Below are 16,913 nucleotides of genomic sequence, written 5' to 3'. Positions count from 1 at the left end.
GGTAAACATCTTTCTATTATTCTCTGCTTTCACCCAAGATTCATCTAACATTAGCAATAATATCCTTCAATCTCATGTCCTTGTCTGAATCCAGCCTGGACTTCTGGCAGTTCCCTGTAGATGTACTGCTGCAAACATTTTTGAATTATCCTCAACAAAGTTTTACTTGTGTGTGACATTAATGATACTGTTCAATAATTTCCATATTCTGTTGGATCACCTCTCTTTGGAATGGGCACAGATATGGCTGTCTTCCAGTCAGTTGGCCAGGGAGCTATCTTCTAGATTTCTTTGCTTAATGAGCAAGCCCCTGCAGCACTGCATCCATTTGTTGTAACATCTCACTTGGTATTCCATCAATTCCTGGAGCCTTCTTTTTTTTTTGTTTGTTTTTCGTCAGTGCCGTCAGTGCAGCTTGGACTTCTTCCTTCAGTACCATTAGTTTTTGATGATATGCTACCTCCTGAAATGCTTGAGCATTGATCAGTTACATTAGCACCCCCCAAAATGAAATACTTACTTATAAAACTAACAAAATATATGCGGGATCTATATGCAGGAAACTACAACCTCCGGTGAAAAAAATCAAAGGAGATTTAAATAAATGGAGAAACATTTCATATTCATGAATAGGAAGACTCAATATTGTTATGATGTCAGTCCTTCCCAATTTGACCTACAGATTGAGCATAACCTCAACCAAAAAAAGTTATTTTGTAACTGTCAGTAAACTGTTTCTAAAGTTCGTATGGAAAGGCAAAAGGCTCAAAAGAACCAACACAGTACTGAAGAAGAACTGTAAAAATGTCGTGGCAGGGTTGTCTGAACTCCTCTAACTTCACTAGGGGGAAGGAGAATCAAGACAGACAGCCCAAGGCTGATTCCTACGAGGTGGAGGTTAGACAAGCCACCTCTGTCCACCATCTTTACCAATTCTGACACCAGCTGCCCCTCCCACGGCACTCTCTACTTCTCTGCTGAGTTTGATAAGTCATTGCAGTGGCCACACAACTCACAGACCATACTCACAGTTACAGGGCTTACTAGGGAAGTAACAGGTCACAGTTCAGATTCAGGAACGCTCAGGATGCAGTTCTGCCACCAGAACAGCCTCTTTTCAGCCTTACTCGCAGGCATGCCTCTCTGGCCCCCGGCCTCTGCCCTGCTTGGGCAAGTGTTACAAAGCTCTTTTAGCTCTGCCAGCAAGTGCCCAGAGGCACCCCACTCTGCCAGTAAGCCTTGGCCTGAAGGCACTCAGCTCTCACTCCATGCATGGGCAGACCTAGCTCCACCAAGTGCCCAGAGGCACCCCACTCTGCCAGTAAGCCTTGGCCTGAAGGCACTCAGCTCTCACTCCATGCATGGGCAGACCTAGCTCCACCAAGTGCCCAGAGGCACCCCACTCTGCCAGTAAGCCTTGGCCTGAAGGCACTCAGCTCTCGCTCCATGCATGGGCAGACCTAGCTCCACCAAGTGCCCAGAGGCACCCCACTCTGCCAGTAAGCCTTGGCCTGAAGGCACTCAGCTCTCACTCCATGCATGGGCAGACCTAGCTCCACCAAGTGCCCAGAGGCACCCCACTCTGCCAGTAAGCCTTGGCCTGAAGGCACTCAGCTCTCGCTCCATGCATGGGCAGACCTAGCTCCACCAAGTGCCCAGAGGCACCCCACTCTGCCAGTAAGCCTTGGCCTGAAGGCACTCAGCTCTCGCTCCATGCATGGGCAGACCTAGCTCCACCAAGTGCCCAGAGGCACCCCACTCTGCCAGTAAGCCTTGGCCTGAAGGCACTCAGCTCTCGCTCCATGCATGGGCAGACCTAGCTCCACCAAGTGCCCAGAGGCACCCCACTCTGCCAGTAAGCCTTGGCCTGAAGGCACTCAGCTCTCGCTCCATGCATGGGCAGACCTAGCTCCACCAAGTGCCCAGAGGCACCCCACTCTGCCAGTAAGCCTTGGCCTGAAGGCACTCAGCTCTCGCTCCATGCATGGGCAGACCTAGCTCCACCAAGTGCCCAGAGGCACCCCACTCTGCCAGTAAGCCTTGGCCTGAAGGCACTCAGCTCTCACTCCATGCATGGGCAGACCTAGCTCCACCAAGTGCCCAGAGGCACCCCACTCTGCCAGTAAGCCTTGGCCTGAAGGCACTCAGCTCTCGCTCCATGCATGGGCAGACCTAGCTCCACCAAGTGCCCAGAGGCACCCCACTCTGCCAGTAAGCCTTGGCCTGAAGGCACTCAGCTCTCGCTCCATGCATGGGCAGACCTAGCTCCACCAAGTGCCCAGAGGCACCCCACTCTGCCAGTAAGCCTTGGCCTGAAGGCACTCAGCTCTCGCTCCATGCATGGGCAGACCTAGCTCCACCAAGTGCCCAGAGGCACCCCACTCTGCCAGTAAGCCTTGGCCTGAAGGCACTCAGCTCTCGCTCCATGCATGGGCAGACCTAGCTCCACCAAGTGCCCAGAGGCACCCCACTCTGCCAGTAAGCCTTGGCCTGAAGGCACTCAGCTCTCGCTCCATGCATGAGTAGACCTAGCTCCACCAAGTGCCCAGAGGCACCCTACTCCTCCAGCAAGCCTCCTGCGAAAAGGCACTCAGCTTTCTTCTCTGTGGACTGGGAAGCCTACCATGCCGTCTCCTGCTGCTCTTTCTCTGCCACCGCCTCTTGCTGTCTTTGGTGTTACAGCTCTCTCTTGGTCGCCTGGTCCCAGAAGCTTTTCTGTGCGGGAATCCCGGGTTCAAAGGACATGCTGTGCTCTGGTGCTTCTTCCTTGGTGGTATTGAGATCTCTCTTCCCGCCTCTGGGGTGGCTGATTTTAAGCCTAGAGGGATGGCAAAACTGACCAGTCTGCTTGTTAGGGTTCCATATGCCTTGTTAGCTTGGTCCCCACTCAGTCATTGTGTGTGAGTCACAGACTATGGCTAGAAGGGCCATTTAAGCAATTCATTGCACCACAAAAGAGAGTTGGAGGACTGACACTACCCAGCTTCAAGACTTACTATAAGGCAACAAATATCAAGACTGTGTGGTATTCGTGAAAGAAGACAAATCAGTGGACTGGAATAGAGAGTCCAGAAATAGACCATGCAAATCTAGTGAATTGATCTTTGACAAAAGAGCAGAGGCAATTCAATGGAGAAAGGATAGTCTTTTCTGCAAATGGTACTGGAACAATCCATATGCCCCCCCCCCCAAAAAAACCTGAACAGACTTCACACCTGTCACAAAAATTAAGTCATAACTTATCACAGAGCTAAATATGAAACACAAAACTATAAAACTTCTAGAAGATAACATAGGAGAAAATCTCAGTGACCTTTGGTTGGTAGTATGTTTTTAGATACAATACCAAGAGCATGATCTATGAGAGAAAAAATTAATTTTTTGTAACAGTAACATGTTTCTGGGTTGGAAGATATAACATTGTAAAGATTTCAGTTATCCCCAAATAATCTATAAATCCAATACAATTTCAGTAAAAATTCGGAAATTTTTTCTTGTGGAAATTGGTATGCCGATTCTAAAACTCAAGTAACAATTCAAAGAATCAAGAATAACCAAGACAATCTTGATGAACCATGCTGAAGAATTAGAAGTGGGGATGATAAAGGTTCATAATTAAAACAGGGTCTTACTGGCACAAGGACAAACAGACCAATGAAACAGAATGCAAAGTCCAGAAGTACACCCACCCTCATGCACCCTATATATATTTATAACTAGGGTGCCACTGCAGGGCTTACTTCATGAAGGATGGGGGTATCACATCTGAGATAGGAAGCAGTTTCCGGGACAAGATGTTTTAGAGGAGCCAGAACTCAGCTTCCCGCTCCTGTAACTCCTCCAGCTACCTTTGTTTCTGTTGCCTGTATTCCAGGCCTTGTCATTCAGGGCCTTGATTTTATTCATTGAAACATAATTTGGGAATTTGGCTTAGGCTGCAGTTTGGAGTCCCATCATTCCTATTTAACTTGTGCGAATTCAACTACATGTACTCAGTTAAAGGGAGGGGGCAGGAAGGAGAGAGAAAAGAACGTTAACACTTCGAGCAATTGGCTTTTTCATTCAGTAACCGTAAAATTGGGTAGTAAGGATGAGATGAAAAATGTGATCCTATGTTCCACCTGTTGGTTCCTGCATGTGTCTCTATGTATTAGCATCTTGATTCACTAAATGTAATTATAGCCTCTAAAGATAAGTGTTTTCCATCCATAAATGCAAATCACTATATTTGGTGTTAACAGTCAGAGAAAGAGCTCGTAGTCGAATCCTCAGGGAGAAGCACCGCTCAGCTTTCCAAGATAGTACGTGTAGTGGTGATGGGCTTTGGCTCTGGAGCCACATTACCTGGGTTCAAGTCCCAGCTCCACCCTTCGTGTACGTGGGACCTGTGTGGGTTACTTAACCTCTCTGTGTTCAGTGTCCTTATGTTTCAAATAGAGATAATAACAGCACACATCTCATAGGATTGTTGTGAGAAATAACTTACTCATTAAGATATAAATAGTGGCTGACACATAGTATCTTATCAGTGTCAACTATTATTTTCAGTGTTATTACTGAGAGGTGATAGAATATGTTCTGTAGTTTGGTACAATCCCAAAAGATATTCAAAGAGAATTTAACTTATTCCTTTTTCCCCTTCAGCTTGTATGTCAGTACCCAGCCATAGCGTGTAACGGGATTCTACTGTATCAGGCCAGTTTCTTTTTTAGAGAGCTGACATTCATCGTGGCTGGTTGAGGAACAGTCATACAACCCAGGAGATGGCCATTTGGAGCAGGAGGGCCTGTGGTGGGGGAAGACATATTCTCATAGAGGCAGTATAGGTGTATAGACACCTTGTAATACATTTAATACTTAGATTTAAGTACGCATAATTCAGCCACCTTCATTTTCCTAAGTACGAGGTCCGCTAAGTCCTTTAAGGTCAGTGCAGCCCTTAGTATGCCTCTGTCCTTTACTTTTCACTAGAAAATTATCAGAGCCTGCGTTGTAGAATGGAGTCTGTGTTATCACTAGCTCTGTGGTGGTGCTTGTGGGTGTGTGATTGTAGCTTTTATAGTCCTCTGCTGTTTTATGGTTCTACTAACCTTCCCCAAGCCTAGGGACCTTTAACTCACCACTGAATGTTACCTTAGAAAATTTCTGAGGACCTTTACTGGTAGCTGTCTGTCGTCGCACTCCTACCCTTCCACACAGACACAAGCGTAGACTCTCATATCTGCCTTCCACGATTACCAGAATTGAGATGCCATTACTGTCCCTGACCTCAACCCCATCCACACTTCTTCTCCAAGAAAAGCTGCCCTTTGTTTTCAGCTGCTGCTCCACAGTGAGGAGGCGTGCACAGCTCTTTGCCCATCATGCCATCAGCTGCAGCCCCTCTCCTCCACTGCCGGGGTGTTTGGACCCCACTCAGATGCCTGCTGTGCTGGCTGCTGCCACAGCCTCCGTGGGAATAACCGATGTCAACTATGTTTTTGTTCGCTTCTCTCTGCTTTTCTTTCCCCCGACTCTCCCGTTTCCCGTGGCTTTATAGATTTTGCTCAGAAAAAACTGTTCACTGATAGACCTTGTCAACCAGTGAGCTACATCCTTCTGTCAAGCAAACAAACACATCAGTCCGAACAGGATTGACCAGCAAGTTTTCCGTGGCCGTGTTACTTGTGGCTCAGACATCTGAGCCTGTTGGTATATCTACCACCAAAAGAAGGGTTTGTGGTGCGTGTTAGGAGTCGGAGAGGTCGAAGGATTTAGCTATCGCCCGACCCCGTGCTGGGGAGATTACAGAGTTGGTCTTTGAATAGAATTATTTATGATCTACTGTCCCATGTCAGTTCCTTAGAATATGGAAAATAAAAGCTGAATGAGTTCTGTTTTGAGAGGATTTGTGCAGTGTGTCTAAAACAGCTGCTGAACGTGTGAACATTTAATATTTCACAATGATGATGTACATTATAGTGTGCTTGGGTACTGCAAATTTAGGAATTGTGAAAAAAATTGACAGCATATCCATATGGTACACCAGATTTCATCTTTCAAGTTAGGAACGTCCTACAATGTTAACACCATTTCATTTTTGTGTTTTTTCCCTTTTTAGAATATTTTCCTTCTTGGATATAGTAACTTTGTGCCGATGTGCACAGATTTCCAAGGTAGAGTATTAGCTGTATTTTAATCACTAAAACGAATATTTTATTAGAATGAGGATAAGTTTTGGTTCAAGTAAACAGTTAAACGTTAAAATTGTATTATGTTATATTTGATATAGCGCAAAGTTATCATGATTCTGCATTTTTATTCTTATATCAAGAATAAAAGTTCTGAAACACAGAGATCGACTCAAAATTATGATTTAAGAGTTTCAGTCACTGTACCTCTTTATCTCCCACCTCTCAGGCCTGGAACATCTTAGCCTTGGATGGAAGCAACTGGCAAAGGATAGACCTTTTTAACTTTCAAACAGATGTGGAGGTAAGTTAACACCGTTAGACAGGAGAGCTTTTAAAAAAGAGAAGTATTCCTTTTCCCTGCCTTGTTATTTTGCTTCATTTGATATAAGAATAAAGTGCCAAAATGGAACGGGAAGTAAAAAATTGGAAGGTATCTACCTACTTTCAGACGGAAATTCAGCGTGTGTTTTACTTTTTGTTTTGTATCCCCTCTCGTTCATGTTTTTAATCTGCGTCTCATCACTCAGCTTTTTAAATCCTCACCCCTGCACCGTTGATAGTGCTTTGTCCTCGGGTGACTCTTGACAAGTGTTTATTAACCCAAAAGATCCACTGGGAAATCTGGGTCAGGGTCAGCAAAAATGGTAAAATGGCAGCAGCAGAGGCCCAGGAGTGGAGCAGATCTGAGGTGTCGTCCCAGCCCTCCTCCACTGGAGCCACAGCTCTCAGTGCCTTGCTTCGTTATCTATAAAATAAGGGAGTAAATAATCTCTAAAACACTTGATAATTCCAGGATTCTGGAGCATTTATCTGGGAAATACGTAAATACCTACATTTAAGAGTGGTAAACCTGGCCAAATGAGGAAAGTTTAAGGTTACTATCTCTTAGTTACCTAGTGCCGCCATAACAGAAGTACCACGAGCGAGTGGCTTTAAAGAACAGATACTGATTTTCTCACAGATCAGGAGCCTGGAAGTCCCAATTCAGGGCATCGCTCTAAGGGGAGATCTTTGTCTGGTTCAGCTTCTAATGGTGCTGGCAACCCTTGGCGTTCCTTTGCAGGTAGACAGGTCCTCACATGGTATCTCTCTTCCCCCTGTGTGTGTGTCTGTGTCTATCCTGGTCTTTTTACAACTCAGAAGTGGTTAGGTTTAGGATCCACCCTACACTTGTATAGACTCATTAACATAACAAAGGGAAACCCTTTATTTCCAAACAGGGTTATATTTATAGATACAGGGATTGGGCTTTCAACACATATTTTGGAGCGACACAGTTCAATTCATAACGTTATTAAAAACCATATTTCTGTTAATATAATAGTATTTACTGTGGCCCAGGCACTGTTCTAAACACTTTGCATGTATTCATTTAATCCTTTCAAAAACACCTTATTGAAGAAGCTGAGGCTCAGAAAGTTGAGTACCTTACCCAAAATCCACTGCCGTCTAGTAGATTCTGACTCATAGCAACCCTGCAGGACAGAGTAGAACTGCCCCATAGGGCTTCCACAGAGCGCCTGGTGGATTTAAACCACTGACCTTTTGGTTAGCAGCCATAGCTCTTAACCACTGTGCCACCAGGGTTTCCACGTTACCCAAGATCACTCATATAGTAAGGGGAGAAGATAGGTACATTGAACAGTATATTGCACAGCTGGCTGAATTCAAAGAAAAGGCAGAATAAAGTATCTGGATCACAAACGTAAACTTTGTCTTTCCTTCAGCATCACTCTTTCCTGAATATGTCATTTCCCTAATGTTTAGATATTTGTGTACCTTTAAAAGTGGAACACTTTGTTATCAGTGTCTTTGTGGTAATTAAAGATCTCCCGGGTTAAAAATGAGAAATAACTAAGTATTATATTAATTCGAAGCCACCAGCTGCTCCTTGGAAACCCTGTGGGGCAGTTCTAGTCTGTCCTGTAGGTTCGCTATGAGTCGGAACCGACTCGACAACAACAGGTTTGGTTTTAGGTTTTTGTCTAAAGCCCTTCATTCTAAAATGTACGCCTACACCATGCTGTCTGGTAAATAAGATACAGAGCCGTTAACTTTAATATAATACAGTAAAACCTGTGAAAACCGGAACCTGCGTAAGGTGGAAGGAAATCTGTCAGAGAAGGAAAATGCAAATGTTTTCCATTAATACAGAGTAATAGAAAAGTGGCGAGGCTGCGCACTGTCAAAGGTGGGAAACTAGACCCAGAAAAACGAGGCAGTCACAGTTTCGCTGTATTTGAAAGGGTTTGTTCATTTGTTTTTTCTTAGTTGGAAACAATGGAGCAGAAAATTGTTATTATTTTTTTTTTAATTTAGTACAAGAATGTGTACTGTAAAGACAGAAGGAGTAGAAGTAGTTTAAATGGATGCGACTGATGTGAAATGGAGGAAATACGCTGTGTGCTCCACTTGTAGACATGGCCTTGGAGGTTTTGCTGTTTCATTAGGTACTTAAATACATTTATCTTGGATTTCCAAGGCAGTCTTTTTTTTTTTTTTTCTGATGACAAAGATTTTAGAGTTAAGATTTTGTATCCCAAAGCAATTATTAGGTAGTACTAAGGAAAATATAAAGAAATGCGGCTAACAGTACAGTATCAAAGTTTGACTTTTCAACTGAGTTAAGATGTTAGCTGGATGACAAAGGCCTGTGAGCCCACTCGGGCGATCCTGTGGTTTGATGTGCCCTAGTGAATTCCTCATGCTCACAGTTCAGTGCCAAGATTGCCCTTTTATAAAGTAAGGATGATAGTAATTAAAAACAAAATTAAACAAAACCACCCTTTTTAAGTCCCTCCTGCCTTGTGGAAGGCAGTAGAAATCTCTCTGAAGAGCACACCAACTTTGAAATCCGATAAACCTGTTAAAACCCAGCTCTGCACAAAAGGGTAGCCTCAGGGTATTTAACTGTTTAATTTCCTAATTTGCAAAGTGAAGATAATACAGTCTTGTGAGGTTGTTGTGACTACTAAGTGAGTAATAATAGGTACACGAAAGTGTTAAAATTGTGCCTTGAAAAGTGAAATTGCTTCATCTATGTCCATTTTCTTTTTTCCTCCTTTAATATTTCTGCCAGTGCCCAGCAAAAGTTCCTTTTTCAAAGAAAATGTGTTTAAATAGAAGCCCGCTGGGGAGAGGGAAAACTTTGGCAATACGTTTTCATCTTCTTAGAGTGGTAACATTTAGCTAAAGTAGAATTTGTTTTTTAAGCAGCATTGTTTCAGGTCTCTGCTCAGCAGCCTGTGTTCCCAAAGCCAAGCCTCATAGCTAGTGACCAGTGGCTGTGAGTCCCGTGCAGGGGAGGCCTACCACCCCCGGGCTAAGCTTTCAAAATCCAGTGCACGAGGGTTTTTGTTTTGTTTTATTTTGGTTTTAAGGAACCCTGGTGGTGCAGTGGTTGAGAGCTACAGCTGCTAACCAGAAGGTCGGCAGTTTGAATCCACCAGCTGCTCCTTGGAAACCCTATGGGGCAGTTCTACTCTGTCCTACAGGGTCGCTGGGAGTCAGAATTGACTCAGTGGCAGTGGGTTTTGTTTTGTTTGTGGTGGTGCAGTGGTTAAGTGCTCAGCTGCCAACGAAAAGGTTGGTACTTTGAGCCTACCAGCCACTCCAAGGGAGAAAAATGTGACAGTCTGCTTCCATCAAGATTGCAGCCTTGGAGATACTATGGGGGCTGTTCTACTCTGTCCTCTAGGGTCTCAGTGAGTTGGAATTGACTCGATGGCAGTGGGTTTGGTTTTAGTTTTAGGGTTTTTTGAAAATAATACTCAATGTTTTGGTTGCAAATATTCTCACAAGCTCACAGCCCCTTCATACGCTAGAGGTAGAATTGAGGTGCTGGAGGGACAACCCAGAATATCTTCTCCTGCTCCTGAAAAAATGTATTCAGCTCCTAAATTTCAGGTTATTTTGCTGTTAAATAAACAGCGTGAAAAAATGATGCTTTTTCCCCAACTTCCTTAATTCAAGGGTCGCGTGGTGGAGAATATCTCAAAGCGATGCGGGGGATTCCTGAGGAAGCTGAGCTTGCGAGGCTGCATTGGTGTCGGGGATTCCTCCTTGAAGTAAGTCAGGCCACGGTGACTCCCAGCAGCTTGTAGCCGACGTTTTCGTCAGCAGAAATAAGCCAGGCATACGTTATGCTTTTCTTCTGTTAGGTTCCTTCTGTGGTAGTTTGCATGGGGTAATGGGATGACCGTGACTTTGGGGCCGGCAGGCCTGGGTTGAGCTCCACTGTTGTTAGGGACGTGACCTTGGGGCCAGTTCTTTCACCCCACTGGGCAGCCATTCCTCCTTCTGCAAAAAAAAAAATTTATTTTTTTATTTTTTATTTTTTTTCAAAGTGGGGGCAATTATCATTACTCCTGCATGGCAGTGCCATGGACGTCATGTGCAATAACATGTATGAAACACCTGGTACGTAATATATTCTCAACAAGTACTGTAATATTGGGAGTGCCCTGGTGGCACTGTGGTTAAGTGCTCAGCTGCTAACCGAAAAGTCAGCAGTTGAACCCACCAGCGGCCCCATGGGAGAAAGATGTGGCCATCTGCTTCCATAAAGATTTACAGGTGTGGAAATTTTTTAAGTACAAATTCAGTTCTTTAATGTATGTATAGCACTCTTCAGGCTATATGTTTCTTCTGGAGCGATCTTTCGTAGTGTGTGTCTTTCAGTGGACTCGTCCATTTCATCTGAGTTCTTGAATTTATTGGCATAATGTTGTCTACAGTCTCCTGTTACCATTTTATTATCTGTAGAATGTACACTGGTAGCTCCTCTCTCATTCCCGATACTGGCAATTTTTGTCGTCATCTTCTGCAACCCCCATCAGCCTGACTAGAAGCTTATTAATTTTATTGATATTCTCAAAGAACCAGCTTTTGGTTTTACAGATTTTTGTTTGTTTGTTTTTCTGTTTTGTATTCATTGATTTACATTTTGATCTTTATCATTTCCTTTTATTTGGTTTTCATTTGATCTTAATTTTCTAGTATCTTAAAGTGGAAGCAGAGATCATTGATTTGAAAACTTTTTTTTTTTTAACTAACATAGGAATTTAAAAACCGGTTGCCCTCGAGTCAATTCTGACTCATAGTGACCCTATAGGACAGGGTAGAACTGCTCCGCGGGGCTTCCAAGGAGTGGCTAGGGGATTCAAACTGCTGACCTTTGGGTGAGCAGCCGAGCTCTTACCCACCGTGCCACCAGGGCTCCAGTGTAGGAATTGAGTGGCATAAATTTCCTCTGAAGTACTGCTTTAGCAGCGTTTCTCAGATCCTAGTATGCTGTGTTTTCATTTTCATTCAGTTCAAAACACTTTCTAATTTCCCTTTTGATTTCTCATTTCTTCTTTGACTCATGATATTTGGGGACTTTATAGATATCTGTATGTTACTGATTTCTAATTTAATTCCATTGGTGATCGTAGAGGGGGTAGGTTACGACAACCACTTGTTCTTGGTTACCTGTGGAATGTCATGGGTGGCTCCTGCCCAAGTGATTCCCAGGAACTTTTCCATGTGTGGGCAGGGCCCTGGAAAGCACCCTGGGAATTTAGAGGGCATATTAGAGTAGAACATGTAGATGCCCATCAGAAAAATCTGCTTCCTGGGTCAGAAGGCAATTGAGATCAGCAGGTAGACCTGTTGGCATACTCACTTGAGGTGGCAAATTGTATCTACTCAATGAGTGGAAGTAGGGGAAGTACAGCAATGAAGAGATGGGCTGAGTCTGGACATGTTCCATTGGCACTCATTGACCTAGCCCATGGGGGCTAGGGATGAGAGAGAGAAAGGGCTAGCTGCTCAGAAATGCAGGGAGTTGTGTGGACTCCTGAGCTTATGGGTGATGCTCGTTGGCCTAGACCATGGGGGCTAGGGATGAGAGAGAGAAAGGGCTAGCTGGTCAGAAATGCAGGGAGTTGTGTGGACTCCTGAGCTTATGGGTGATGCTAGTTGGCCTAGACCATGGGGGCTAGGGATGAGAGAGAGAAAGGGCTGGCTAGTCAGAAGTGCAGGAAGGTGTGTGTGAACTCCCGAGCCTACAGCTGGTACCCATTATGACCCAGCTTGGATGGTGGGGATGAGCTGACCAGAACCCAGCCGAATGAAGAGAAAGATGTTTGACACTTTGAGCTGGTGTAGATTGCTGCAATTCGATGGCTTTCTCTGGACTGGACTTTGCTTATGGATGCAGGTACTCATAGTTACAACTGGAACAGAAGATTTCTTCAAGACCAAAGGACGTGCTTGTCTCCTCAGTACTGGTTTGATAGGGATGGGGAATTTAAACATTGGCTATCAAAAACGGGGCAGATAAAGGCATGAAGTGGCTGGCTTACACGCTTTCGTGCGCGTGCTTACACTCAACATGAGGGGGACAAGGGAGGGTCCCCACTGAATAGACTTCTCTTTTCCTAATGGGTCTGGGGAAGAAAGGGTGGGGGGAGATGCCCATAGGATTATATGGTACATTTATGGATGCTGATTGTTAACAGAGTTAATCGTGATTGTAAAAACTGTAATTGTAGAAGCTGTAAGTGTGAAAGAGTGGACTGGGAAGCACTGCTGGGCCAGATTACAGTGGCCAAACCTAAAGCCCCTTAAAGATTTTGCTACGCTGATACCACCTGAGGATCAGAGCAAGGGAATAACCTTCTCTCGGTTAAATTTCTTAGAGGCCAGGAAGGGTGATGATGAGATGAAGGTTTGGAGAAGCTGACCAGATCTGAGGGACACCTGCAGCAGACCTGAATAGCTGGTACCTGAGTAACCTCACCCCGAGGACTCTTTGCCGTACTGCAGGACTAATTGTTAATGGCTGCTTTGGACTGGTAGAATGATTGGGAGGGGCAGGTTGACCCTTCAGGTATGAAAGGGCCAATGGCTAGAAGAGCTGGGGGGGCCTGCGGTGCGGTAAATTCCTTAATAAATATGGCCCTTCTAGCCATAGTCTTTGGTCTTGTGCTTGACCCAAGCCATGGTGTTTTCAGTTGCGTCATATGCATGCGAAAACTGGACAATAAATAAGGAAGACCGAAGAAGAATTGACACCTCTGAATTATGGCGTTGGTGAAGAATGTTGAATGTATCATGAACTGCCAAAAGAACAAACAAATCTGTCTTGAATGAAGTCCAGCCAGAATGCTCCTTAGAAGCAAAGATGGCGAGACTTCGTCTCACATAGTTTGGACATGTGATCAGGAGGGATCGGTCCCTGGAGAAGGACATCATGTTTGGTAAAGAAGAGGGTCAGCGAAAGAGAGGAAAACCCTCAATGAGATGGATTCACACAGTGGCTGCAACAATGGGCTCAAGCATAACGATTGTGAGGACGGCACAGGACCCAGCAGTGTTCCGTCCTGTTGTACACAGGGGTCACTATGAGTTGGAATTGACTTGACAGCACCTAACAACAACAACAGCCGTGGTCTTTGTAATCTGTGTAACTCCCACCAAATGACTGGGTGGGACTATGCACTTATATTAATGTGCTTATTGGCAGCAGTTAACAACAACAGTGTTTAAATCTGTCTAGCTATTTGTTTTCCATTTGTCCTGTACATTCTTTCTTCCCTGTTTCCATCTTCTTTTGAATTAGCTGAGTATTTTTGTGGTTTTATTTCTTTTTTTTTTTTTTACTTTTGAGCTGTAATTCTTTATAATTTTCGTGGTTAGCTTAGGTTTCAAGGCTGTGACCTTTTGGAAGGAGATTGCCAGGCCTTTCTTCCAAGTCACCTCTGGTGGGTGCAAACCGTCATCCTGTTGGTTAGTAGGCGAGTGTTTAACCAGTTGCCCCGTCCAGGCCCCCCAGGGTTTGTGGTGTCCATCTTTACCTCACCACGGTCTACCCTGAGCTCATAGCATACGTCACTTCCGTTTCTCCTCCTCACCACGGTCCACCCTGAGCTCATAGCACACGTCACTTCCGTTTCTCCTCCTCACCACGGTCCACCCTGAGCTCATAGCACACGTCACTCCCATTTCTCCTCATCAGCTTTTTGCTCTTGTCGTCATGCGTTTCGGCTCTGCATGTGTTGTGAGCTCCACACCACATTTTTAGTGTATGTGTTTTCACAGTCAAATATTTTTTAAGAGGTTTAAATAGTAACTAAAAAATCCCACACACCCACATAGGTGCCATTTCCAGGATTCTTCGTTTCTTTGTGTAGATAACGTATTTTCTACTGGTATCTTTTTCTTTCTGCCTGAAGATTTTTTTTTTTTTTTTTTTTTTTTTAAACACTTCTTGTAGTGTGGATCTGCCGGTGATGAATTCTTTCAGGTTTTTTACGTCTGAAAAAGTCCTTATTTTTTCTGCATTTTTGAGAGATATTTTCTCTGAGTATGGAATTTTATGCTGTTTTTTTTTTTAATTTCAGTAGTTAATTAAAGATGTTAACCCACCGTCTTCTCGTTTGATGTTTACCTGTGAGAAGTCTGCACTCATCTTTGTTCCTCTGTACAAAACGTATCTTTTTACTCTGACTTTTTAAAAGATTATCTCTTTATCACTAATTTTAGCAAACTGATTATGATGTGCCTTTGTGTAGTTTTCTTCATTTTTCTCATGCTTAGGAATTTTTGTGGGTTTATAGTTCTCATGAGATTTGTAAAACTTTATGGCCACCATTTCTTCAGATATTTTTTCTCTTCCTTCCCCCCCCCCCCCCGCCTATCTCCTTTTCTTTGGAGAGTCTAATCACTGTATTTTTACACAAATAATGCACGCCTTCTATGTTTGTTTGCCAACTGCACCCTCCCCGTGAGTATTTTCGTAAGCACTATTATACCAATTTGTTTTTACATGTTGCTGTTAAAATAAAAAAAGAGAAGTATAGCAAGCTTAAGCAAATACCTTGCAACGAGAGGGCACAGTTGGCAAACGTAGAAGACTGTGCGTTATTTGCGTAAAAATAAAGTACGTTTATTTATGTTGCTTGATGTTGTCCCACAGTTGAGTGATGTTCTCTTCTTTTTCATCCTCTCTCTGTGTTTTCTTTTGGATAGTTTACTGCCATGTCTTCAAGTTCACTAACCTTTTCTTATACAATGTCTAGTCTGCCATTAATCCCATATAGCAAGTTTTTCGTCTTAGCCATTGTGGTTTTCATATCTGAAAGTTCAGTTTGGATCTTTTTTATACCTCATGTCTCTTCATAACATGCTTAAGCTTTACTCTAGCTTCGTAGAACTGTATTTTATGGAACACAGTTATAATAAGTTTTCTAGTATCTGTCAGTTCTGGATCAGTTTTGATAGATTGAATATTTCCCTCATTATGGATGTATTTTCCTTCTTTTTTTTGCATGTGTGATAATTTTTGGTTTGATGCCTGACATTGTGAATTTTACTTTGTTGGGTGGTGAATATTAGGAAGACCAAAGAAGAAGTTACACCTTTGAATTATGGTGTTGGTGAAGAATATTGAATATACCATGGACTGCCAGAAGAATGAACAAATCTGTCTTGGAAGAAGGACAGCCTGAATGCTTCTTAGAAGCAAGGATGGTGACACATTGTCTCACAAACTTTGGACATCTTAACAGGAAGGACCAGTTCCTGGAGAAAGACGTGATGCTTGGGTAAAGTAGAGAGTCAGTGAAAAAGAGGAAGACCCTCATCAAGATGGATTGACACAGTGGCCGCAACAATGAACTCAAGCATAACAATGATTGTGAGGGTGGTGTAGGACTGGGCAGTGTTTTGTTCTGTTGTACACAGGATGGCTATGAATCGGAACCGACTTGACGGCACCTAACAACAACATCAATATTCTTGAGTTTTGTTCTGGGATGCAGTTAAGTTACTTAGAAATAATTCCTTTCAGGTTTTGCTTTTAAGATTTGTTAGATAGGACCAAATCAGTGTTTACTCTAGGGATAATTGTGCACCGTTCCTGAACCAAGACTCTTGTTAATTACTCCACGCAGTGCCTCATGAATTCTTAGGTTTTTCACTCTTAACTGGCGGGGTTGGGCACTATTCCTGACCCTGGGTGAGCTTTGGCTATTGTTCCCACTAATGCTTTTGGTCAGTCCTTTCCCTGGCCTTGAGTAGTTTTCTCACGTGCCCGTGCCAGTCAGTACTCTGCTGAATTCTTGAGGAGACTCTCTGCAGATCTCTGGAGTTCTCTGTCCATGCACTTTTCTCCACTCCAACATTGTGCTTTGCTAATTCTAGCTGCCTTGGTCTTTCTAGGCAACTCCATCGCCTCAACACAAGGAGTCCACCAGGCTCCACCTTGGCTCCCCTCCCTGCAGTGTGCGGGGTAGAAGGAGCAGATAAGGGCGCAGGGATTCTGAGGACAGGTTTTGGAGGCTTTTGAATAACCTGCAGTAGAGTCAGGATTGGTCCTATAAGATGAGTCGAAGCTGCATTTCAGGAAGATGCAGGTGACATCCGCCAGCCCTTGCTGACTATGCTAAGCAGTGAGTGGCAGATAGGAGATGTTTGATTTTCTGCTTCTGGCCTTGCTACCAACCAGTCATGAGAAAGTTGCCCCTCATGCCTCCACATCCTCACCAGTAAATTGATCAACTACTGTCCCATATCAGTGGCCAGAGATGGTTTCTCCAGAAAGTCTCCGTGGGAACTGAGTCGTGGCATGGCACAGTACAAGAAAGATTTGGCACTCTCACTTCAAAATAATTTTCCTGTAGAAAGGGAGGAACAGGGAGCCAGGGCTCAATTCTCAGATGACTGAACAAGGAGTGGGCAAAGGAGAGTCAGGAC

General features: G+C 43.9%; 1 protein-coding gene across 6 annotated transcripts in view; it reads left to right on the top strand.

Moving 5' to 3' along the window:
• Nucleotides 1–16,913, top strand: part of FBXL2 (F-box and leucine rich repeat protein 2) — a 110,676-nt gene that overhangs the window by 62,555 nt on the left and 31,208 nt on the right. For 3 of the 6 annotated variants that reach the window (XM_049871174.1, XM_049871173.1, XM_049871172.1), the window contains 2 exons: nt 6,101–6,155; nt 6,400–6,474. Coding sequence is in view for 5 of the 6 variants with exons in the window: in XM_049871173.1 (XP_049727130.1) it covers nt 6,467–6,474 (8 nt within the window). In the remaining variant the exon portion in view is untranslated. Of the gene's footprint in view, nt 1–6,100; nt 6,156–6,399; nt 6,475–10,145; nt 10,241–16,913 lie in introns of all 6 variants that reach the window. The other 3 variants (XM_049871170.1, XM_049871169.1, XM_049871171.1) reach the window with 2 other exon arrangements.

Source organism: Elephas maximus, chromosome 27, assembly GCF_024166365.1.
Source record: "Elephas maximus indicus isolate mEleMax1 chromosome 27, mEleMax1 primary haplotype, whole genome shotgun sequence".
In the NCBI taxonomy this organism is placed as follows: domain Eukaryota; kingdom Metazoa; phylum Chordata; class Mammalia; order Proboscidea; family Elephantidae; genus Elephas; species Elephas maximus.
This window is presented reverse-complemented; position numbering and strand designations above follow the sequence as displayed.